This window comes from Ursus arctos, unplaced genomic scaffold (assembly GCF_023065955.2).
Source record: "Ursus arctos isolate Adak ecotype North America unplaced genomic scaffold, UrsArc2.0 scaffold_21, whole genome shotgun sequence".
Lineage (NCBI taxonomy): Eukaryota > Metazoa > Chordata > Mammalia > Carnivora > Ursidae > Ursus > Ursus arctos.
In genome coordinates, this window is record NW_026622886.1 from 4099038 (window position 1) to 4125111 (window position 26074).

The window sequence follows — 26074 nt, forward strand, 5'->3', positions numbered from 1 at the left end:
CAGCGTACCGGGTTTCCTCTTAGCACGGTTCATGGCGCAGGAGGCATTCAGGTTTCTGCCTAAGAAAAGCACCTCCGCTAACATGCATGGAAATCGTGGCAGGTCACTTAAGGCTCCCAGGAGTCTTGTGAGGTACAAATAAGATACTGAGTGTGAGAATGTCCTGCAAACTGCAAATTCAACTGAAACACCAACGACTGGTGCAACAGGAGAAAAGTGTCACAGGAAATCACATATTGTCGCCCTCAACCACAGATTCCCCCCAACAATGATGAGATGACAAATCTGGCTCCAAAGAAAATCTTTTACTGAGACCTATTGAAAACACTTCAGTCCTTAATTCAAATAAACTTCAACTCAGCTGAATGGTTGATGGCGGATCTAGGTAAAGACTTCACGGTGACAAAAATACGCCCCACCCACAAAGATCTCAAAGTAAGTTCCTAGCAAGAGTGTGAATTGTACTCAGGGTCTCTGTCCCATCTTCTTCAGGGTTCGATTGAGCTAGAAGAAAAAGAAAAGTAAAGTGAAATACGGAGACTTCACCAACCCTTTTCCTCCAGTCTGCACCATCACCAGGACAGAGCCCTGGGCCGCCCCTCTGAAGTCAGGGAGGGGTGTCTCTGATGCAGGCACAGGTGTCCACTTTGTGGGCATAAAGCCCCAGTTAGCTGCTCCACTCCTGACACGTCTATGGCCCTGCACAAGTCAGGCAGACTGTTCTTCTACCTGCCCGTCACACGTCACACACACACACACACACACACACACACACACACACTCTCTCTCTCTCTCTCTCTCTCTCTCTCTCTCTCTCTGCTCTACCCATTTTATAAGACACGGGGCTCAGACAGGCTAAACTGCCAGGGCTGTATTATTCCTGCAGGAGCCTCGTGGCATGGACGAGAGCATAGCAGTGACCTCTGCTGGAGAACTCAAAACACCAGGACCAAGTGGCTCCAGCCACGGCCACAGAGAGACCCGTATGCACACACCCTACGCCCCCGTAGTGTTTGGCCTGACCCACAAGACCTCTCCTAGGGAAAGACGTGAAATGCACCAAGTCTGTCAAAACACAGCTTCCTGTCCTCTGCCTGCAAGAACTGGCCAGACCTGTCTAAGGCAGAGCATAACTGCCAAACGGGGAGGGATGGGTAAGAGCAGGCAGTGAATCCGCCCATATTAGGAAATACCAGGGAGGGAGAGGAGCGCTGGCCACCCGCAGAGAGAGATCTTGGAAAGAGATGCTCTGGAGAAGGCTGACACAGCAACTGCTACAGGCCCAGCCCTGCTCCCCAAACCCCAAGCAGCCAGCCAGTCTCACTCAGAAACTTTTTAAAGGGCCAACTCGGGGCTTTCTTGAAATGAAAAAGAAAAATCTCAAAACTCCCCACTAGTTCCTAACCTCTGTCTCCAACCTACACAGCACTCCCTGACTTCTCACCTCCTCAAATTTGTGAATCTGCCGGATGAAGAAATCCCCATAGCGCCTGGCGACCTTGGTGTCTGCAATGTGGATCATGTCCTGCGGGAAAAGCAAAGCAGAGTCAGAGCCGAGTGGTGAGGCAGAGCCACTTACGGACTTACCAGTTACCAAGCTGCTAAGTGCTTCATAAACCCCTACAGTGCTTTTCAAAAGCAAAGGGGAAAAACCCTATGGAAGAGCAGTACCAGTTGACAGCAGCTCTTTCTTTCCAGATGCTTGATTTTATTTTGTTAATTCATTTATTTTTCTTTCGTTCTTTTTTTTTTTAAAGATTTTATTTATTTGAGAGAGAGAGAAAGAGAGGGAGGGAGAGGGACAAGCAGACTCCCCGCCTGAGCAGGAAGCCCGACGCAGGGCTTGAGCCCAGGACCTGGAGATCATGACCTGAGCCAAAGGCAGGTGCTTAACCAGCTGAGCCTCCCAGGCGCCCCTATTTTTATTTTCAAGTCTTTTTTAATGAACACGAATCTTTCAGCAATAAAAACATTTAAGACAGCATTTTATTCTCATACATTGTTTAGGAGTGTAAGGTTGCAAGTGAGTCCAGATTCTAAATTTTGTTTTTTAGCTCGAATGTGGTTGAACACCACTTTACTTGTAAATTTCTGCGTAATCTGGGTTAAAACCCAAAAACTTTTGAATCTCTTTGACATGATTTTTTCAAGTCAAGGATGAAACAGAAGAGCCAGAAAGACAGATAGCAGGGACACCTGCTGGTTCAGTCAGCAGAGCATGCAACTCTTGATCTCAGGGTCATGAGTTACATAAAAATAAAATCTTTACCAAAACAACAACAACAACAACAACAACAACAAAAACCCAAAAAGCAGTATTTTGCCAAAAACAAACGTGAACCGGTAAGAGGAAAAAAAAAAACCCAAAAACATGCAATCAAACGCTTTTTCACAGGATGCCTGTGTGGCTCAGTTAAGCATCTGCCTTCAGCTCAAGTCATGATCCCAGGGTCCTGGGATCAAGCCCTACGTCCTCGGGCTCCCTCCTCAGCGGGGAGCCTGCTTCTCCCTCTCCCTCTGCCCCTGCTCCTGCTCTCTCTCTCTCTCTCGAATAAATAAAATCTTAAGGAAAAAACACTTTTTCACGCAGGGACTTTAAATTATATTATTATTTAATTATGTTACAATTTAATTAATATAATGCGAATACAACCTCATAAAAAATGCTATTTGTAATACCCAAACTGTTAATTCTTGGGAAAAGTGTTTTATTTATTTACTTTGAAGTAAAGCTTTACACTCAAGGTGGAGCTTGAACTCACAACCCTGAGATCAAGAACTGCGTGTTCTACCAACTGCGCCCGCCAGGCATCCCAGGAGAAGTGTTTTGTTAAAGACCATCCAGATAATTGGGACTAGTTCAGCTGGCTCACAAAGTGAGGACGGGGGGATGGAGTCGGTTACCGATACAGCAGAAGAACTTAGGTCAGGCACTGAGAATAAACTCAAAAAGGACTTTAGATAGTTGATGTGATACCACAAGGAACAGTTTTGATTTTTAAAAGCATGACTAAAACAACACTGGGAAACTTCCCTATTGACATGTTTCTATTTTTGGTGAGACTGTTCATGTCAGAGATCTCTAAGTTCTGCCAAACATCAAGTCTTCCAAACGCCATAAACTCTAAATGAGAGGGTTTGGTTTAGCAAGATGAGCTTTCAAAACAAACTACCCAAACTGACCCAGCAATTCCCAAGTAGGTATACACCCAAGAGAATATTTTCACACAAAAACTTGCACACAAAAATTCATAGCAGCGTCACCCACAATAGTCAAAAGGTAAAAACAACTCAACTGTCCATCAACTAATGAATGAATAAACAAAGTATCCAGACAGTGGAGTATTTTCTAGCCGTAACAAGGCATAAAGTACTGACATGCACCACAACCTAGATGAGACATGAAAACGTGCTCAATGAAAGAAGTCAAACACGAAAAGGCCACATATTTTATCACAGCAAATCAAATCAAATCAAAAATAGACAAATCCACAGAGACAGAAAGCAGATTACTGCTTTGCCAGGGATTAGGGGACAAGGGAACTTGGGAATGACTGCTTATGAGTAGGGAGTTTCTCTTAGGGATGTTAGAAACATTGTGGAATTAGTGGAAAAGGCTGTGTGACATTGTGAATATATTAATAACCACAGAATTATAGCCTTTAAAATGGTGAAGTTTATGTTATACAAGTTATAGCTTTAAAAAAACTGCAAAAAAAGGAAAAAAGTATGTTTAGACCAACACTTTCTCAAAGCAACTAAAAATACAGAATAAATAATTTTTTAAAATCTCCTCATAGCATCAAAGAGCTGACAAGAGAATAAAGAGCTACTTAAGAGAAAATAAACCATTCTAAGCAAAACACAGAAGCCCACTCTGCGATGAGGGCATTTGCTCATCGATCCCAGAAGACTTATGCAGAGGGACAAATCAAGGCCAGGGCCAGTCTTATAGAAGGCCCTCTGCACACTGCTGGGTCCGTACAGGGCTACACCCTTCAGCTAAAGGCAGACCAGGACTGGGCAGCCATCCCACTCGACACCAAGCAACACTCACCGAGCTGGGGGAGGAACATAAAAGAGGAAAGAGACCCATTCCTGGGACATTATAAATACAAGGTGAATCTCCTGACAGTCTGTAGCCTGGGCTTGTTTCCTGGTTGGTCCAGGGGACCCAAGGCTTTCAGTCTATGGTGGTCCCAGACCAATAATCTTCCCAGGCACCTTGAAGAGGCAAAAGCAAATCCCTTCTAGAAGAATGAATATTCACCCTACGCTTTAAAAAATGCCAACAGTTTTTCAAGGACAATGAATTATATGTAGGGAAAAAAACAAAAACCCAAGCACATTAAGGAAACAATTCACCATGAATTTTTTAAAAATTAGAGAAAGCAAAAACAGAGCTGAACAGATTCACAAAGAATACTCAAAGAAAATTATCTAGAACAGAGAGAAAAGAAGAAGGAAAAAGGGTTTAAGAGACATGGAAGACAGGGGCGCCTGGGTGGCTCAGTGGTTAAGCGCCTGCCTTTGGCTCAGGGCGTGATCCCAGGGTTCTGGGATCGAGCCCCGCATAGGGCTCCCTGCTCCACTGGGAGCCTGCTTCTTCCTCTCCCACTCCCCCTGCTTGTGTTCCCTCTCTCGCTGGCTGTCTAATAAATAAATAAATTCTTTAAAAAAAAAAAAAAGAGAGAGAGATACATGGAAGACAGAATGAAGTCGAACATACATCAAGTAAGAACTCCAGAAGGAAACAGAGCAGACACAATAAGAGCTATTAACTAAGAATATTCTAGAAGAGATGAAAGACACCAGTCTACTCATTTTAGCAGACTGTTGTTAAGTTCATATCAGGGTTCCACATATGTCTGAGCAGAACATCATTTTTTTTTCCAGAATTTTTTTAAAGATTTTATTTATTTATTTGTCAGAGAGAGAGCACGCACACACACAAGCACGGGGAGAGGCAGGCAGAGGGAGAAGCAGGCTCCTTGCTGAGCAAGGGGGACCCAATCCCAGGACCCTGGGATCATGACTTGAGCTGAAGGCAGGCACTTAACCCACTGAGCCACCCAGGCGTCCTTTGAACGTCTTCTTTACTTAAGAGTGTACGTACATGGGTTCACAAAGAGGGGAGGGTGTTACTTCATGGAAAGAACAATTCAAAGAGTCTAGAGTATTTTAAGTCTGAAAACACTCACCTAGGAAAACAAAACAGAACTTAGTTCTTTTAAAAACCTCATTAGGACATTAAAATGTTAACTTGAACTTAAAATTCAACAGTGAAAACTAACACTGCCCCTCAACCTACCTCTTCTCCTGAGAGGAGCCTAGGATGTTGCTTGTGCCTCCTTCCAGAAATAACTCTGCACTCACAAGCAGATATAAATAAATCACTTAAAAAACACTTCAATGGGGGCGCCTGGGTGGCTCAGATGTTAAGCGTCTGCCTTCGGCCCAGGGCGTGCTCCTGGCGTTCTGAGATCGAGCCCCGCATCAGGCTCCCTGCTCTGCTGGGAGCCTGCTGCTTCCTCTCCCACTCCCTCTGCTTGTGTCCCCTCTCTCGCTGGCTGTTGTCTCTGTCAAATAAATAAAATCTTAAAAAAAAAAAAAAAAAAAAAAACTTCGATGGACCACTGACAGCCACTCTCTAAAACCATGTACACCCTCTGTAATAACCAAAACCACTCAAATGTCCATCCGCATTAGAGTGGGAACATGGCAGCTGACTCCTGCAGCAGCAGCAGCAGCTGGACGATGGTGGAACAATAATCACCAACATACTACTGCTGGCAACGCTGGACGGCGGTGCTCTCAAATCTAACACTGAGCAAAAGCAGTCAAACACACAAAAAGAGCACATGCGGTGTCAGTCCATTACATGAAGTTCAAAACCAGGCAGCACTCATCTAGGGTGGGCCAAGTCAGGACAATGCTCCCACTTGCTAAACTACTTCCAACAGTCTACACCGCACCCTCCTACTTTCTTCTCTGATCTTCTCTGCCACAGCCTCCTCTCTCAGGTCACTGCAGCCACACTGAAGCTGTCCCTCAAACATACTGGGCTTGCTCCCACCCCAGGGCCTTTGCCCTTACTGCTCTTGCAACTTGGAACACTGCTCCCTCAGCTATGTGTTTGGCTAATTTCCTCACCTCCTTCAAGTCTTAGCTGCAATTTCACTTCCTCAACAAAGGCTACCCTGAGCACCTTATGGAATACGGCAACCTCCACCTTCCACCACTACCCTTAACTGCATAGCACTTGGCAATTTCTAACCTATGATAAAATAAAGGAAACTTTCAACTTTTCATGTTTGTAAGCCCCACTGCTGGTAAAACATTTACCCAAGGTCAAAATGACTTGGCAAAACCTCAAAACATGGGCTCTATTCCTGCCCCAAGTACACACTGTACATCTGCTTCGTTCAAATGAACAAACAAAAACAACCAGAAAGGAGCATTCCAAACATAAAGATAAGAAAAAAAATCGCTGATTCCCATAAGATTCCAGTCTTACAGCCTTTCTAGAAAGTCTTTCATCACGACTTGTAACTCTATGTAAAAAAGAACAAAAACAAAAACAAACCATATATAACTCTCGCACCAACCACTCCTTCCCTGGAGCACTCTCTTTGTGAAGACTGTGTATCCCCAGCAGCGATCTTATCTTTCTTTAAAAAAAAATTTACTTTTTAAAAGATTCTATTTATTTATTTGAGAGAGAAAGAGAGTGAACACGAGTGGGGAGGAAGGACAGAGGGAGACAGAGAAGTAGACTCCCCGTTGAGCAGGGAGCCCAATGTGGGGTTTGATCCCAGGACCCTGGGCTCATGACCCGAACCTAAGGCAGATGCTTAACTGACTGAGCCACCCAGGTGCCCTCTTCTTTCAAATTTTTAAAAAGGGTTTTATTCATTTTGCATTGACACTTACTACATGGTCTGGTTCGTTATAATGCCTACTGTCTATTTTTTACATTAGAATCAGTGTGAGGGCAGAAACCTTTTTGATTTTGTTCACTAAGTCCCAAATGCTCAGAACAATGGGCACTTAGTAAGCACTGACTGCTGAATGGATGAAAAGAGAGGGCCCCAGCGACCTAGGCCGGGAGGCAGCCATACCTTATCGATGTAGAAGTCAACCTCAGAGGCCGACTGAAATTCGCCATCGAGGGCGGAGATGCCACTGGTCCACACCAGGTTCTTCATCTTGTGCTTGAAGACAAGGAGCTGGATCCGGAACTCCTGCTCTGTGAGGTCCAGGAAGCCGGCCAGCTTGGCCACAGGCATGGTGGTGTAGAGCTTGAGGAAGCTGCGGATGGTGGAGAGCTGGGCCTGCTGCTGCACTTCATCGGAGAACACCTTCAGCTGCTGCAGGAAGGGCTCCTTGTGGTAGTTGGGGTGCACATTGTCGTAGTTGGGCACCACAGGTGACAGGAATTTGGGGCACGAGTAGCTGAACAGTTCCTCATAGACCTGCGGGTCACCCTTCTGCATGCGAAGCATCTTGTCCCCGTACTTCTCCCGCAGCTGCAGGTGAATGCTCTCGTCGATTCGCATGGGGTACATGGTGAGGGCGATGGCCAGCAGCGCGTGCATCTGCTCATTCTGCTTGTTAATCTGGGGGTGCAAGACAAATAGGTGCAGAGTCGAATGAGATGGACTGAGGTCCTCACTGCCAACGTGGCCCCACCACCCTCCCACGTCCACGCTGCACAGACCCCTGATTTGTCCCTGGTCTTGCACCGGTCAGTTAACTTTCCTGAAGTCTCTCCCAATCCGCCTCTAGCTCTACTGAACTTCCAGCCCACTTCCGGGGCCTCCTTGGCTGGCTCCTGGATTCTCACTGGGACCTCCCTCTCACTCTCCCTGGTCCACCCCATACTTCAGCAGCAGATCAATCCTCCCACAACGGTGATGACTGAGTCACCCAGAAATTTTAATGGCACTGTAATGCCTATAAAGATTAAATATTTCAGCTGGGTAGTGAACATTACTCCAGAACCTAACACCCCAATCTGACTACTCTACGGCCCTCCAACGAAATTGTTCATTGTGCTGCTGTATCACCATACTTCCAAGTCTCAACACCTTTGCTCTGCCTAGAAACCTCCCAATTCTGTGCAAGTCTTGGACCCTCCCTCCTCCATGGCAAACGGCTTGAGGGTGGTACTACAACCAACTCATTTTTAAATACCCACAGCCCAGCGAACACTCAGCAAACTGTTGCTGAATAAATGCAGGCATTGCTGGGGGACAAAAGTAAAACAAAAGGTACTGTCCTTATCGTCCACGAGTTAATGATCTGAAATAACAGGCACAACAAAAGACCTTAAGAGTAGACCAGTCATTAAAAAATCATGCTACTGAAAAGATATGTGAAAAACAAAATTCTGGATAGCATTTACCAAAAACTCTCGGCATAGGTGCCAAGGGACCAAGACGGTCCGGGGCGTCCTTACCATCTCATACTTGTATGTGGTCCTCTGGAACATGCTCTTGGTCCTCTGGATGTACAGGAGGATGTTGGCAAAGACCCGGATGGCATCCTGGTAGCGACGCATCATCAAATATGCGAAACCCACGTAGTAGTATGTGGTGACCTGGCACTCAGGCACCCGAGAATACATGCTCTGTGGAGGGAGGCAGAAGCATCCATGAGTCCCAAACCCAACTCACCCCGGACAGAGTCTGGAAGCTGGCACGGCCCAGTGTCAGCTGAGGTGGAAGCCTCTTGTAGAAGCCCTGAACTACCCAGGGGAAGCCCTGGCTCCGGAGTTCAAGGCTCTGAGTGCAGACCGTACCGTTTACCGATTAGGTTACAGGACGTGTAACTCCATATTGTTAGATGTAACAAACAGGGACCGGATCAGGTGACCCTAACATTTCTTTCAGCTCTAAATCCCTCCACACCTCAGTTGTGTATTCTTCCTCACTTTCTACTCCTTGCTTTTCCAGATAAACACGATAAAGTAACAGATAAACAAGACTGCAAGACGAACACACACAAACACACACGACAAAAAAGTGCCAATTTTTCTGTGGCTAAAAAAACCACCACAGCTAATCATCATCATCTATACCATCTTAGAACTAAGTCTCTTACTAATTCCTTAACTAGTGAAATCTGAAGAGCAAAAATCTGCCATTATCATTGTTTTGAAAATAAAATCAGACTGCTGAACACTTCAAGTGTTACTAAGCAACAAAGAGAAAGCACCTTGTCTACGTGCAGATATTCACTACAGTGCTTCCCCCACATCTCATTTTCAACTGGCCTGGGGAAGAATCCTCTTTTTGATCCCCGAAATTTGTCCTTATAGATCAGTTTCTCTGAAAGCAGACTCTGGCTCTGGGTAGGGGGGCAGGGGGAAACAGGTGATCACCTTCTTATTCAGTTCGATATTCTCCAGCACCTTGATGGCCTGGTAGTAATCCCCCAACAGGGAATGCAGACGCAGAAGCCCCACGAGGCTGAAATACCCAAGCATCTTGTAAAGGGAGTGCCGTCCATACTCGCCAGCCACACTCTCGGGGTCACCTAAGAGAAACAAACACTGTGACCATTTCAGGAAGGGCAGGTAGAGGAAGAAAAGCCTAAGCCTTGAATGTCACTCAGTCGACTCTTCACCTATAACTGGCCTCTAAAGCTTCCTGCAATAGGGAATTAACTCCCTTCAAAGGAATACCCAGAAGTAGCATGCCTGACCTTCATCTTTTTTTTTTTTAAAGGTAATCTACACCCAACGTAAGGCTCGAACTCACGACCCCAAGACCAAGAGTCACATACTCTATTACGGACTGACCGGCCAGGTGTCCTTGGCCTTACACTAATCTTAAATTTACCAAGAGGAGTTGGGGGAGGGCAGGGGGGAGGTGTGGAGGTGGCAGGGGTTGTTTGTTTGTTTGTTTGTTTTGGTTCCAAGACAGCTGAGATTATTGAGATGGCCCCTTTTATGAGGAGCAGTTTCTCATCAAGGTCACTGCTTTCAGGAAGTTCATGAGGTTAAAGCTACTTTACTAATAACACTAAGATGCTATTTGTCTTTCTCACTGAAATGCCATTTGCACTGATGGTGCAAAAACAACAGTGGGTAAAACTGACAACTTAGCATAAACCAGGAAGTGGCAGCAAACTGTATCAGTAATTACTGTATTCTTTCCCACCACACGTGGTAAAAGGACCAACCACTTTTTCACAAAACACCATTTTTTTTGTTTTGTTTTGTTTTGTTTTAAGATTTTATTTATTTATTTGATAGAGAGACAGCCAGAGAGAGGGAACACAAGCAGGGAGAGTGAGAGAGGAAGAAACAGGCACCTAGCAGAGGAGCCTGATGTGGGGCTCGATCCCAGAACACTGGGATCAAGCCCTCAGCTGAAGGCAGATGCTTAACAACTGAGCCACCCAGGCGCCCCTCACAAAACACCATTTTTTTTTTTTAAAGATTTTATTTATTTATTTGACAGAGATAGAGACAGCCAGCGAGAGAGGGAACACAAGCAGGGGGAGCGGGAGAGGAAGAAGCAGGCTCATAGCTGAAGAGCCTGATGTGGGGCTCGATCCCATAACGCCGGGATCACGCCCTGAGCCGAAGGCAGGCGCTTAACCGCTGTGCCACCCAGGCGCCCCACAAAACACCATTTTTACTTGAATGACTGAAACACAAATTACGGTCACTTAGATTTGGGTATTTAGGAGGTGAGCCTGTTACACTCCAATAAAAACAACGGACAGTGCTCACTGCCAACGACAATGTGAGCTTTTAAGAAAATTCTAGTTTTAAAAACGTGTAACCACCACCATGAGCCGAACAGCTTCCAAATAAAGACTGATCTGATGAGGCTGATGACAAAAGTGGCTTTTTTAGGTTGTATAATAAAATACATCAACATTCAGAAAATCTTTGTAACTCAACGAACCAATATTTTACAAAACTGTGCAGGGATAAAAAGATCCATTCAAGCCGCAGGATAGAATCAATACGCCTTAACGTGACCAAGTAGAAGTTCATTGCTAAGGTTTCGAATTCCTCACTGCAACTCACCAGTATGAAACCCCCACTGTCAAGTCTGGATGTAGTAGCAAAGAACATCGGAACTACCTGAAAAGGCTGTTAAGATACTCCTACCTTTCCCAACCCACGTCTGGGTGAGGCCAGGTCTCCCTCATACAGTTCAACCCAAACCACATATTATAACTGCAACAGACTGAAGGCAGAAGCAGAGGAGAATCCAGCTCTTACTATGCCAGGCACAAAGGAGATCTGCAGAAATGGCACTCTTCTCACAGGGAGAAGAAATTTATATAGATAACTCTGTGATTCTCGGTCTTTAGAGACTGTAAAGCGGTCTCGACACCAAAAGGTGTGAGAAACACTTACCTACACAAAGGCCCTGGAAACACAGCACAAGCCATGTGCAAAGCAGACCTCGTGAGCGCCGGCAGACAGACGGCTAAGCTCGACAGCCCTCAGCATCAACACTTAGCTGCTGTTCACACCCAACGCCAAAGAGGAGCAGCCCACGACCGAAGCCACGGTGACTCCCCCACACTCCCGTGGCCTCTCTTCCCCTGGAACAGACGGCAAGCAGAGCTCACCTCCGCTCGTGTACACCTCCAACTGCCGGTTAATGTTGGACTTATCTACCAGGGAGTGAAGGACATTGAGGACACTGTGAACATTCCAGATTTTGGGATTGGAGCGAAGGAAGTCGATCTCCTCCTCTGACTTCTTGGCAGTCTTGCAGCGGTACTGACTGAATGACTGAAACTGTTGGGGAAGAAGAGAGAGAGGCAGGAGTGACGCTGAAGTGGGGGGACGGCACCGGGGCTCCCCAGGGAGGGGGGGCGGCACTGCGTCTCATGCTAAACTGTTCTGTACACTACTTGTTTTTGCAAAGGCGTCTTTGATTAAACTGAATTTGGTTCATTACTGAGTATGTCACTTCTTCCACAGCTAAGTACAAATCTCTAAAATGAAAGGCAGGTGGTGAAAAAAACATTCCATTTGGAGTCAAACACAGTCTAGAGTCACTTAATGTCTCTGGGCTTCACAATGCAGTCAATCTGGCTGTCAGAACCAGGTGGCTTGTAACCGATCTTATTCTCTTAGGCTGTGCCATGCCCGAGTCAGGATTACGGATGACAACATGGCGGAGACAGGGCAGGTGTCTGTATGTGTGAGTCTTGTCTACTGGAGCTCACCATCCATTCCCCAGGGACAAGAACCCAGCAAGAGTCACCTCAGTACCAACCACAGAGCGTCACCCAGTGAAAGGCACATCTAGGGCCCACACCACAGGTATTTCTTAAGGCAGTGGTTCTATTTGGGTCCAGCAATGGGCTGGCTCCATCAGTCATCCAGAGAACAGCACAAGAGAACGACCCACTCAACCAGTTTTTAAAAGCTCCTCGGTCGACTCTGGTGCACACCAGATTTGGAAATCAGTGACCTAGAACCTAGATCCTAGATGACATGACCCAAGAACACTCTTTAACTCCAATTTGCAGCTTCCTTTAAGAATGCAGAAAAAGTTTCCAGATTTATAATAAACAGAAGAGTATTCAGAATACAGAAGGAATTCTCATAATTCAGTAAGAATAAGATAATCCAATAGAAAAATGGACAAAGGATACTGAGGATCACTTCAAAGAAAACCAAGATTAGTCAATTAACAGGGAAAATACCTTATCTCTTCATATCAGAGAAAGGCAAATTAAAATGAGAACACCATTTCTTTCCCATCAAACAGACAAAAATTAGGCCAATAACATCCTTAGCAGAGAAAAACTCTCCAATGCTGCTGATAGCAGTATAATTTAATACAGCCCTTGGAGAGGACAAGATATTATTACTTATTAAAATCCAGTGATTGAAATGTTCTGGATCTTGACTGTGGTGGTGTACACATTTGTTAAATCTCATCAACAGTACACTTAAAATCAGTATTTCACTGTATGCAAATTTTGACTCTATAAAGCTGATTTTTAAAAATTTAAAAAGCAGATGTCTGGGTGGCTCAGTCAGTTAAACATTGGACTCCTGATTTTAGCTCAGGTCACAACCTCAGCATTGTGAGATCAAGCCCCATGTCCGTTCTGTGCTGGGTGGGGAGCCTGCTTGGGATTCTCTCTCTCTGCCGCTGCCACCGTCCTCCCACAGGCGCATTCTCACTTTCACTCTCAAAAACAAACAAAAAAACTTAAAAAGCAAAAATTCTTGAGCCAACAATTCTACTTCTGGTGATCTCTAGACACAGACCTACGTGTAACACATACAAGGATATTCATGGACTCACTGTTTGTAGTACTGGAAACTGAACACCCAAATGTTCATCACAAAAAGGGTGGTATCCCTATCGTGTACATGGCAGAAAAGAATAAAAGCCATCTCTACGTGGACATGTTAAGTGTTCCATATCACAGCAAATTACACAATACAGTATTATGCCATTTTTAAATGGTGTATTTTATACATACACATTTATATAAATGCCTGAGAAGCATGAATGTAATGCTTATCTTTCCAGACAATAACCGGTAACTCCGCAAAGGCAAGGAAGGAGTTTGGGGACGCCTGGGTGGCTCAGTCGGTTGGGCCTCAGTCTGCCTTTGGCTCAGGTCATAATCCCAGGGTCCTGGGATCCAGCCCCATGTCAGGCTCCCTGCTCAGTGGGGAGTCTGATTCTCCCTCTGCCTTTCTCCCTAGCTTGTGGGTGTGCACACATGCTATCTCTATAAAGACAAAAATGAACGTTATCTGCAGTTTGATAAAAACAAAGTTTGTAAACAGTAATGACACATTCACGTATTACCTGCACTGATAAAAATAAATGAAAGCAGAGTGGCGGGGGGAAAGCCACTTACCCCTTGTGACATCTATCTGGCCGGGAAGAGTCACACCTGGCTCTTGAGGGCCAGTCGTTGTTAAAGTGAGAGCACTCTAAGTCCCTTAAGAAGAGAACACCAGCTAAGCCCAAGGGATTACGATGGTCTTGAGAAGGATGAAGAACCTTAGCACAGATGATCCTCCTCTGACTTGCTGGGAGTCGACAGGACCGCCAACCTTCTAAAATTATGCCACAGAAAGGGCTGACACACGCCAAGGAGACAGAAAAGGCAAACGAGGCCAGTGTGGGTTGTGGCCTTCTCTGCACAAAAGCACCAAAGCCTCACCTTGAGCAGGAAGCCTCTCTCCCAAAGGGCCCTCGAAGGGCTTTCTCAGCACACCAATCGCCATTTGCCAGCACTTTGTCTCTTTGGTCTGTGCAGCTCAAGTAACAGCTTTATTAAGAAACTCATTTCTCCTGAAATACCCAGTGAGAGTTATACTATCCCCATAAAACTCATGGAAAACAAGTATTTTTCCAAATTCAATTACTGTGTGTTTTTTGTTTTTTTTTTTTTAAGCTTTGAGAGCCAGCGAGCGAGCCCAAGTGCACACAAGAGGGGAGAGGGAGGGAGCAGACTCCCCTCTGAGCATGGAGCAGACACAGGGCTCTATCACAGGACCCCGAGATAATGACTGAGCCAAAATCGAGAACTGGCTGCTCAACTGCGTGAGAACCCAGGCATCCCTCAGATTTATTCCTCAGAAGTATAGACTAAAGAACAGAAGAACTGACTCCAAAGCTGGTGACACCTTTATTTTTCCAACCAGATCAACTCTCAAGATCAGGTAAGGGCTTAATGAAAGCCAGCTCAACTCTGCTGACTTCCAAGTTCATATCCAGAGCTCTCATATCCTGACTCTTCAGAAAACCATGTTATCAAAGACCACCACCGTGGGATATTTCCCACAGTGATGGGACATTTTTATCCCAAGCATGTTTTTAACAACGCAAACAATAGTAACAGCTGTTCCTTTGTTGGACTAGTTATTAGACCAAGGCCGGCCAGATACCTGATAGATGAACTCATCAATGATATCCCAGAGCCACTGGTTGGGGAGTTCAAGGGGAGCAGGACCATCAGCATCTGTACAGGAGATCACAGAAAAGTCAGACGCAAAGCAGTGACTATGCTCGCTCAGCGAGTCTACAGAACGCATTTTGTAATTTTTCTCTTAAAAGAACTATGAATCACAGGACATTCCTCCTTCCTGCTCCCATATTAAAATCCTGCTAAAAAGAGCTGGAGGCTAGCACGAGGCCTCACTGTAGCCTCACACCCTTGGCCAAATGTCAAACTCACTAAGAATGTAGTTGAAGAGATTGCAGTAGTTGTAGTAGGACTCAAACCTCTGCTCCAAGGAAGGCCCCCCCTGCAAAGAGAACAGAGACATCAAGACAGATGTTTAATTTAAACGTGTTTTACTCATGTCTGCCCTGACAGCTGCACACACGTGAGAACCAATGCCTACCTCGCCTTCTTAGTGTGCAAAGAGCACTCAAGTCGGAGGGAAGAGAGTAAGTACTAGAGCAGTTCAAAAGGGCACTGAATATCAAACCACTATGATTAGGCTTTATGGCAACAAACTCAACTGACCGTTCGAGAACAAGCATGCAGATCTGGTGAAGCAGAAAAACAGAAGTACTAACAAAACCAAAGAAGTAAAATCGTGGTGCTTGAAGGATGGTGAGGAAGAGCAGATAATGCTACACTAGGCTACGCTGGACTGGACAGCGCAGGAACGTAGGAGGCTGGGAACGTAGAGGTCTTTCGGTGCCAAACAGGGATGTAGGCCAGAGAGATCAGCAAGCCCACCATCACCTGTTTTTTGTAAATAAAAGCTCAACTGTAATTTGGCCATGTACATTCATCGTCTACGGCTGCTACAAAGGCAGAGCTGAACAGATTCAATAGAGACCATTATGGCCTCAAAGCGAAAAAACTATCTGGCCCTTTACACTGAAGGCTGTTGACCCCCCAATCTAGACTTCATGTTGCTGACAACTGAGAACCACCGAAGATTTCTAAGCTGGGGAACAACATGATACAATCTGTGATGAGGTAGAAAGAACAAGGCCCTGGAGTTTTAGCCCCAGTGCTTACTAACTGTGAACTTCTAAAGTATTCAAGCTCTCTGTAGCATGAAACTACGTAAAGTGCCCAATATAATAAACGCTCTTTCAATGAACTCCTCCCCCACCAGATTTAAAACGGGTCATACATTATGAAAGTACTTTGGTACCTAACAAAGAGGTTACAGAGTCAAACTTTTGCTGAATCTTCATTACAAACCAAAGGAAAGATTAGAGGTGGTAAAACCAACTGTACTATGGGTTCTGATGCCATGGTCTTCCCAAAGATGCGATGTTATGCAGGCTAGCCAGATTCTCAACCTAGCCTACTAAGTACCCGAGCTAGAACAGCAATGGTAGGAGGGAACCTGTATTTCCTATCAGATAAGGTAGTCAGAGATCTCACTGGGATGCCAGAAAAACATGGACCCCTGCATTTCTTTGACAACAGGAACTCCTTCAGCTACCGCTGACAGTGGCTCCTGTGGCAAGGTAGGCACTCTAGCCAGGTCAAGTGGTCTTCAAAGAGATGAGAGTTGACTGTGAGAAGGTGCAAATACTCTAAGGAGAGATCATGGTGCCAGGTTCCTTCATTTACATGTGCACATACAAGCTCCAACAATTAACCTGTCACCAACAAGCATTAGGCACCAGATTATAGCAGTGGCAAGATGAAGTCCATGCCCTGGTGGAGTTTTACCCTCTAGTGCAGACAGCAAACAAAAACCAAGTAAACAAATACTACAGTGTCAGTTAGTGATGTGTGCTCTGAAACGCCAGAGCATGGTCAGGAGCCCCAGAAAGGAACGAAAGTCATAGGAAATGAGACTGGCAAGGGAGTCAGGGGCCAGATAAAGCAGGACTATGACTAAGACCTGGGATTTTATTCTAAGTGTGATGATAAGAAGTCATATGTTTCAAAGGGATCATGCAGGTTACCAGGCTGAGAATAAATGCAAGTGGAAGAGTGGAAACTGATACAAGGTAAGCAGCTACACAGTTCAGGCAAGAGATGATACAACATCTTGAACCAGTAGCAGCGATGGAGGTGAGAAGTGGGTGGTTTCAAGACGTGCGCTGAAGACAGAGCTCAACAGGATTTGCTACAAGGTTGGAAGTCAAGTGAGAGAAAAGTCAAAACCACCACCAAGGTTTTCATTCTAAATCACTTGGGTGAATGGCGGTATTATTTATTGAGTTGGTTGACACAAGAAGACCAGGCTTAGAAGGAAAATAAGACTTCAATTTGGGGTACGTTAAACTTGAGATGAGGTGCCTGGGTGGCTCAGTCAGTTAAGCATCTGCCTTCGGCTCAGGTCATGATCTCTGGAACCTGGGATCGAGCCCTACGTCAGGCTCCCTGCTCACTGGGGAGTCTGCTTGTCCCTCTGCCCCTCTCCCTGCTCATTCTCTCTCTCTCAAATAAATAAAATCTTTTTTTTTAAAGATTTTATTTATTTGAGAGAGTGCATGCGAGTGAGAAAGCACAAGGAGAGGGAGAAGCAGACTCCCTGATGAGCAGGGAGTCCGACATGGGGCTCAATCCCAGGTCCCCAGGACCATGACCTGAGCCAAAGGCAGATTCTTCACCGAATGAGCTACCCAAGTGCCCCAAAATAAAATCTTTTCTTTTTTTTTTAAGATTTTATTTATTTATTTGACAGAGAGAGACAGCAAGAGAGGGAACACAAGCAAGGGGATTGGGAGAGGGAGAAGCAGGCTTCCCGCCAAGCAGGGAGCCTGATGTGGGGCACGATCTCAGGACCCTGGGATCATGACCTGAGCCGAAGGCAGATGCTCAATGGCTGAGCCATCCAGGTGCCCCCCAAAATAAAATCTTAGAACAAAACAAAACACCCAAATTTGAGATGACTATCAGACAGCCGAGCAGAGATGTGGAATAGGCAGCTGGATATACAAGTATAGTTTTAGAGAGACAGGGGCGAAAGATAGACATTTTCAGTAACGGTGTATATAAATAGTACAGATAGTTATTTAAGAGACTTGGGGCATTCTAAAATTCAGAAATGAGAGAAGAATCAAACAAGTGCCCAAAGCTGGGAGAGTACAGTGGAAAGAACACTGGCGTCACAATAAGCCAGGCCTGGGTTCAAGGAGTTTTGGCACCTACTCATTGCATGAATTTGAGAAAAAGCAACCTCTTTGCACCTCAGTTTGCCTGCATTGAGGGACTACTGTGAGGATTAGAGTACAGATACCAAGTGCCTAGCATTACGCCTGGCACATAGTGACAGTTTCACGTGTGTTTCAGAGAGCAGAAAGCTCGTAGTCACGCACTAAAGGTAAAAAGCAAGGGCATCACAAGCTGAAGCAACAGAAGGTGTCTGAGAACACACCATTAGGATGGCATCCTGCAACCCAATCAATGCGATGAGTAAGGATGGAGAAATTGACAAGGCCAGACAAGCTATGCCATGCTACAGTTTGTCTGGGACAGACACCCAGCTTGTTGGATTCAATCATTCCCTCTGTCATTTCTTAACACTCAGAACACATGCCAACCACCCTTGGACACTGAACCGATAGAAACTGATGACTGTGTTCCAAAGGCAGAAATGGCATCGAGCCAACAACAGATACTCACACTGACTTTGGCATATATGTGCCTGTAGTATAACTCTTTGTACAAAATCAGGAAGACGGCATCTGAAAGAGAAGGCAAAGAGCTGCTTCAGTAATCCACAAAACAAATGGGATCTTCAGGAAGTTTTAGCCCTTTGAAGGGAATAGAGGGATAAACGTGATTTAAGACACAAAATGACATCTGAATTCTAACACACCCCAAGAATACACGCAACAAGAAAATTCGTCTCTCGTTTTATCTTTCAACCTCATCTTAATCTCATTCACCCTCATTCCCCTTCACCATTCAGAGATTTTTGCCATCCAGTCGCTTAACAAACTGACACATAAAAAATTGTATTAGCTCCAAAAAAGGCAAAATCACATTACCAAAACTGCAAATATACGGGTATTTTCAACTTAGAAATTCTACTCTAAATAATTTATTCTATTGATATGATACAACCACTAAAAACAAAGAAGGGGGGGAAAAAAGGTCTTTGGTACTGATGCTATACAGAAAAAGATTAACAAAGCAGGCCGGAGACTTATATCCTTTAGCTAGTAAAGGTGGTCCTTGGCTGGCATCTGGGAACCTGGATTTCAGGAGGGTCCCCAGGACCCCAATAAGGGCGATCTGCTGAGCCTATAGTGTGCAACACTATGGTTTATGCTGAACTACTGCCTTCCTTCTGGGAGTCTAGAATTTTGATATATGCTAGGCAGAGGGTGTGCCCACATGACCAGCACCCAATAAAATCCTTGGACACTGAATGTGTTACAGGTTTCTGTGACGGACAACTTTTCACACATCACAATTCTTTGCTCGAGCAATTAAGCACATCCCATGTGACTCCACAGGAAAGGACTGTTGATAATATGCATCTGGTTTGCTTTGGATTCCACTGTGTGCCCTTTCCCTTTGCTGACTTTGCTCTTAAACTGTGGATACAGCTATACCCTGAGTCCTGGGAGTCCTCCTAACAAATCATCAAACCTGGGGGTGGTCTTGGGAATCCTGGAGGTGCAAAATACTCTCCAAAAACATAATAAACTTTAAAAAGGGAAGAAAATGGCATTTGGTCTATCTATAAAAGAAACAAACAAGTTATTCCGATTTGCTTACGTATGCACAGACTATCACGGGAAGGATAAAAAAGAAAGTGTTAACACTAGATGGCTCTAGAGAAACTGAAGACTTGAGGAGGGAAGCTGGAGAAGGGTTTTTACACCAAATCTCCTTTTATATTACTAAGCCCTGTGATTACTTACCTATTTAAAGTCATACACAGTTGACCCTTGAACAATGTGGGGGTTAGGGGCACAGGCACCCCCTGCGCAGTCAAAAACCCACATATAACTTTTGAGTCCCCAAATATTCAACCGTTAACTTTTAACAGCCTACTGCTGACTAGCACCCTTACCAATAACAAACAGTCAACACGTATTTTGTACAGTATACATATTATATACCGTATTATCGTTGTATATAGTATGTAAGTTGGAAAGGAGAAAATGTTAAGAACATCATAAGGAGGAGAAAATAGATTCACAGTATTGTATTGAAAAAAATCCATGTGTAAATGGACTCACCCAGTTCAAAACCATGCTGTTCAAGGGCCAACTATATTATGAGATTCCTACTGTTAACACACACAATTTTACATTCTTTATAGACAACATACTAAACAGAGCACAAGGTCTAAGCAACACAGAAAATAACACCTCCTACAAAGTGAGTTCTAAACTTGTGTACCAGTAACACTAAAAATAAAGTGTTCAAAGAATGCTAGCTATTATCAAAGAAGTACAAGACTTGTACACTGAAAACTACAAAATGTCATTGAAATTAAAGACCTAAATACATGGAAAGACATCCCATGTCCATAAATTAGAGGGCTTAATATGATGGCAATATTCTAATTTATCTTCAGATTCAACACAATCCCTATCAAAATCCCAACTAACTTCTTTGCGGAAACTGACCAATTGATCCTAAACTTCATATGGAAATCCAAGACTCAGAAAAACCAACAACAATTTTGAAAAAGAAGAACACAGTTGGAGGACTTAGCACTTCCCGGTTTCAAAACTTATCACAAAGCTACAATGATCCAGACAGTGTGGCACAAGCATCAGGACAGACATATATCTCAATGAATTCAACGGAGAGGCCAGACATAAATCCTTACATTTACGTGATAACCAATTTCAACAAAGGTGCCAAGACAATTCAGTGTAAAAAGAACAGTCTTTCAAAAACTGGTGCTGGGACAACTAGGTAGGTACATGCAAAAGCATTACGCTGGATCTTCCTACCTTACACCATATATAACAAACACCACCATGAAGTGAAAGGTGAGAGGAAGCCAGACAGCCGATTCCCAAGTGACGGTCATGACGCCAAAATCATTGAGGGAAACGGAAACAAGTAAGGACAAAGATCTCAATTTCAGCTTCACCATGTGTGACAGGTCTCTGTCCCCTCTTCGCTTATTCCGCCCTCACGCAACAAGTTCCTTACTAAGGGTCTACTATGTACCAAGCCCTGGGGAAACAAAACAGTGCACAAGACAAACACAGACTATCCTGAGCTTCTTCCTGCCCCCTCAGTCACAGAATCCCACCCAGCATACAGAACACCAAGAACTCATACCTACCGTTGCCAACCTGTGGAGCAATGGCTTCTGCCTCAGGCCAAGGTGTATTCTTGAAGAATCTTTCAGTCAACTTGGTCCAGCTGAAAACCAAGCAGAAAAATTCTAGAACTCCAAAACAGGAAGGACCAGAGGTAACCCACACATTTTACGGGTAAAGACCCAGGCTCACAAACAGGAAGATGTCATAGAAACAAAGTCAGGGCCAGAGCCCTCTAAGTCTACAACTTTACTCAACCTAACTCTGCACCTCAACTTCTTTTTTTGTTAAGATTTTATTTATTTGAGAGAGAGAGAAAGAGAGAGTGTGCGTGCACGTTGGGGGGGAGGGTCAGAGGGGGAAGCAGACACCCCGCTGAGCAGGGAGCCCGATGCGGGATTCAGTCTCGGAACTCCAGGATCATGACTTGAGCCAAAGGCAGTTGCTTAACCAACTGAGCCACCCAGGCGCCCTCAACCTCTCTTAATACAGTGAACACTCCTTTTTAAAGTTAGGCAACCACGATGCTCTTCAGGATCATTTCCTGCCTCTGTATCATGACCTCTTCATACGTAACAGCCTGCTGTTCCCTGATCTGGTAACTACTTTTTAGACACTCCCACCTGTCTCCCTGAGCAATACTTTCCCTACTTTCCCGGAGCACTGTGCCTCCACTCCCCATCCCAACTTGGAAGCCAATCAGTCTGTTTGCTGCAGTCTGATGCCACAACAGACCCACGGCATCCAACCCAAACACTGCTGCCCAAGATGCCTCTCGGCCCTGATCCCCTCAGGAGCGACTTCAACTTTCCCCCCCTCTCCTTAAGCCCCACTCCCCCCTTCTCCAGATCTTTCAGTTCAGCACAGAAACATGCTCAAGCCCCCACTTCAAGGCACATAACAAAACAGAAAACATCTCAATAACAATGTATTTTCCGAGGCACCAACCACTCTTCTCACCACATTTTCTCCTACAGAAAGATTTACCACATGCTTGGCACCAACGACGTCTATATCTGCCCGTACTGTCCAATACAGTAACCGTTTGCCACATGTGATTATTGTGACTAAAGAACTGAATTTCAAATTTTAGTTAATTTTAAACAAAAACCCCAATAGTTACTGGAAAACTTTCAAGTACATTTAGAATTACTTGGGTATGTGAATCTGCTGTTTCTATTGCAAATGCTATGAAATCTAAATAGTAATCAGGTATTTCCAATATACATGAACTGAAATGTGGTATAAATATAAAAGATAGGGTTTAGAAGACGTAATACAAAAAAAGTAAAGTAACTCATTAACAGTTTAATACTGATTATGTGTGGTAATATTTTAGATGTTGAAATAAATTATTAAAATTAATTTCACCTTTTTCAGTTTTTTAAGATTTTATTTCTAAGTAATCTCTACACCCAATGTGGGGCTCCAAACTCACAACCCTGAGATCAAGAGTCACACACTCCACCGACTGAGACAGCCAGGCACCCCCTCTTTTTACATTTTTTAAACATAGCTGATGAAAAAATTTAAATTATACACGTGGCTAGTATTATTGTTTTCATGGGACAGCACTGATCTACTAGAAAGACCTGGAAATGAAGGAAAAAACAGTTCAGGGATTAATTCTACTCATTACTCCAAAAAGCCTTTGGCTATTCATTTTGTCCATGCACCCTCCCAGAAATTAACTAATTATTATTATATTTATTTTTAAGTAATCTCCACACCCAACGTGGAGCCCAAACTCACAACCCTAAGATCAAGAGTCACGTGCTCTTCCAACTGAGCCAGCCAGGCACCCTTCCCAGGAATTGTTTAAATTCTACATCCTTGGTGAAGTCTTTCCTGACTATCTCAACCCTAACTGACCTGTCTCATCTCTAATGCCAATTACACAAGGGCAATCCCCTCAAAACAGAAGCAACCCCTCATACCTTGGCTCACCCTGTTATGCATTAAGTTGTACAGTAACTTAAAAATTAGGCTCTGGGGGCACCTGGGTGGCCCAGTCGGGTTAAGTGTCTGCCTTCGGCTCAGGTCATGATCCTGGAGTCCCCAGATCAAGCCCCACATCCCCACGTCCGGGGCGGGGGGGGGGGGGGGGGGGCAGGGGTGGTTCCTGCTCAGCCAGGAGTCTGCTTCTCCCTCTGCCCTTCCCCTGCTCCTTCTCTCACACCTGCACGTGTTCTCTCTCTCTCTCAAATAAAATCTTTAAAAAAATTAGGCTCTGATGTCAGACTATGCAGGTTCAAAACTCAACACGTGCACTCGAATAGCTATATGACTTAACTTTTCTGTGCTTTGTTTCCCTCATCTGTAAGATAAAGAAAACAATACCTGCTTCATGGGGTTACTGTGAAGAGTAATGAGTAAATACGGGAAAAGCATTCTGAACACTGCCTGATCTACACTGGTCAGACATACTAATTGCTGCTATGATTACTGATACTAATGTTATTATTTTAAGCCCTATACGAGCTCTGGGAATACAGTCCAACAAAATAACATGTCTCCCCACAAGGACTCAGAGAAATCCCTTGGGCACTCTCTTTACAGAGATATGGAAACAGCCCCCCTTCTCAGGGACTGTATCAGTAAACCAGTCCCAACCAGAAAGAGGATCATTTCAGTGAGCACTCTGTACCTGTTCTCATAGATGTCCTGGATCTCATATACCTTCTGATCAATGACATCACTGGACACACGACTGGCCTGCAGCTCATACACCTTCTGGTCAATCAAATCTGAGACAGTTTTGTGGAAATATTGGATGAAGTTCTTGATCACTTCGGGGATCACCTGATAGGTCTGCTGTTCATACTGACGTTCATAAGCCAGATCCTGCTTTGGATCTCCTAGAGGTTGGATATAATAAATACTTTATCAAGTGTTTTCAAACCCACATATGTTACAAAACAAAAGGGCAAGACCATCCCCCAAAGAAAACTCAAGTCTATAAAATCAGGTACAATTCCCTTCTAAACATTCAGAGATATATTTGTCCTCAACTCACTCTCAATCCCATCACACTGTTTCTTTAGAACATTTACCACTATTTACAATTATATATTTGATTATCTGTTTCCTCCACTAGAACCTGAATCCTAGGAGGGCAAGAACCTTGTCTTGTACTCACGTAGACCCTCAGCACCTAGAACTGTTATATGTGTGTTTGAAGAGAGGAGAGGAAGACTGTGGGAAGGGGAAGTAAGTAGGAGGCAACTTATACACATATATCTTAAATATATATGTGTGTGTGTGTGTGTGTGTGTATATAGATAGATAGATATTTTTTTAAAGTAGGCTCCATGCCCAGTGTAGAGCCCAACAGAGGGCTTGAACTCAAGACCTTGAGATCAAGACCTGAGCTGAGATCAAGAGTTGGACGCTCAGTGGGTGGCTCAGTCATTAAGCGTCTGCCTTCGGCTCAGGGCGTGATCCCGGCGTTCTGGGATCCAGCCCCGCATCAGGCTCCTCGGCTGGGAGCCAGCTTCTTCCTCTCTCACTTCCCCTGCTTGTGTTCCCTCTCTCACTGGCTGTCAATCTCTGTCAAATAAATAAATAAAATCTTTAAAAAAAAAAAAAAAAAGAGTTGGACGCTCAGTTAACCAACTGAGCCACCCAGGTGTCCCGGCACTTAATATTTCTTGAATGAATGACTGCTATTTTGTATCTATACAACAATGCAAGTAACTAAACTTCTCTGCTCAGTTTTCTCATCTGAGAAAATGGGAGACGACATTAATTTAGGTACTGCACAGAGCTGTCGTAAGGACTAAACAAAACACTTCGTACAAAGTACCTGTAACAATGCATGGCATGTACAAAACGTTAAGTCAAGCCAACTCACTATAACATTTCAGGAAACCTCAAAACCTTCCAAAAAGATTTCATTTGGGCTTGGTTTGAATCACTAATTTTTCACAACAAAATTTTCTTCTTCAGCGAGCAGTTTAACAAGGAAACCACAGCCAGGATAGTAAGCCTTCCCTTCTGAGACTTTGAGATGAACCATGAAAAAGGCCTGATTTATTAGGCTCTATACCACCCTCCTTCTGGGAACTAACAACTGACTCCAAACCTGGACCATGGAGACGCAGTGTTTCACAGATGCCCGTCAGAGCTGTTCCCAGACATTCAAAAAGGTGCCAAACCCTAGAAGTACCCAGCTAACCAGACAAGCCCGTAGTCTCACCTGTGTGCATATCATAGTCGCCTGGGTAAGCATAGGGATCATAAGCAGCCTATTAACGAGAGAGAGGTAGAACGGTCACCAATTAGTGAATCCAAAATGCTCGTTCGAGGACCTACGTGCCAAGCAAGGTACTAAGGATACAAAAGTGCATAAAACACAGTCCCTGCCTTTGAGAAACTCACATGCTCTTGAGAGAAGAGAGAATAAGCAGACAACAGAACGTTACGGGTGCAGTAAGGTAAAGCAAAGCACAAGAGGCTGTGGGAACCAACGGGGTTTGACAAGAGTGAGCCAAGGCCACAGGAGCTAAGTTACAGAAACAACCCCATAACCAGCCTCCGTCTTCGATCTCGGAAAACCGGAGGAGGAGGAGACCGGACATGAGAAGTGGGCGGGTGGTGAGGAGCCGCAACCAGTGGGAACAGCGAGGGCCACGCACGCCGGAAGGCAGACCGCAGCTGGACGCGGCCGGTGGAGGCTCCCCGAGGGGGGCCGGACGCAGTCTCACCCCCAGGCCCAGCATCCAAAGAACCCTGCCTCAGTCGCGGAGCGCAGTACATGCGCAGGGCCGTCTTACCTCGGACTCGTAATCGTCAGCGGGATAAGACATGTCTGCGGACTCACGAACACCGCCGGAGAGAACGAAAAGTGCGGCCGGCGCCTGCGTCGTGAGGCCGGAAGTTCAGCCCCC

The 26074-nt window shown here is 44.8% G+C and overlaps 1 protein-coding gene across 3 annotated transcripts; it reads right to left on the bottom strand.

Annotated features, from left to right (window-relative positions):
• Positions 1-290: 290 nt before the first annotated feature.
• EIF3L (eukaryotic translation initiation factor 3 subunit L) lies at positions 291-26074 on the bottom strand. Of its 3 annotated transcripts, XM_026479658.3 has the most exons (13): positions 25961-26074; positions 25384-25432; positions 23833-24043; positions 21209-21288; positions 18571-18632; positions 15196-15265; positions 14906-14979; positions 11602-11773; positions 9386-9540; positions 8462-8632; positions 7122-7619; positions 1445-1525; positions 291-504 (listed from the first exon to the last, which is right to left on the bottom strand). In XM_026479658.3, exons 1-13 carry the CDS (start codon positions 25991-25993, stop codon positions 466-468), a joined length of 1695 nt encoding a protein of 564 aa, XP_026335443.1. In that variant the 5' UTR covers positions 25994-26074; the 3' UTR covers positions 291-465. The 3 variants fall into 3 exon arrangements, with proteins under 3 accessions (XP_026335443.1, XP_057172304.1, XP_026335444.1); XM_057316321.1 differs by having other exon boundaries at positions 291-1525; positions 25961-26073; XM_026479659.2 differs by lacking the exons at positions 21209-21288; positions 25384-25432; positions 25961-26074 and having other exon boundaries at positions 23833-23911.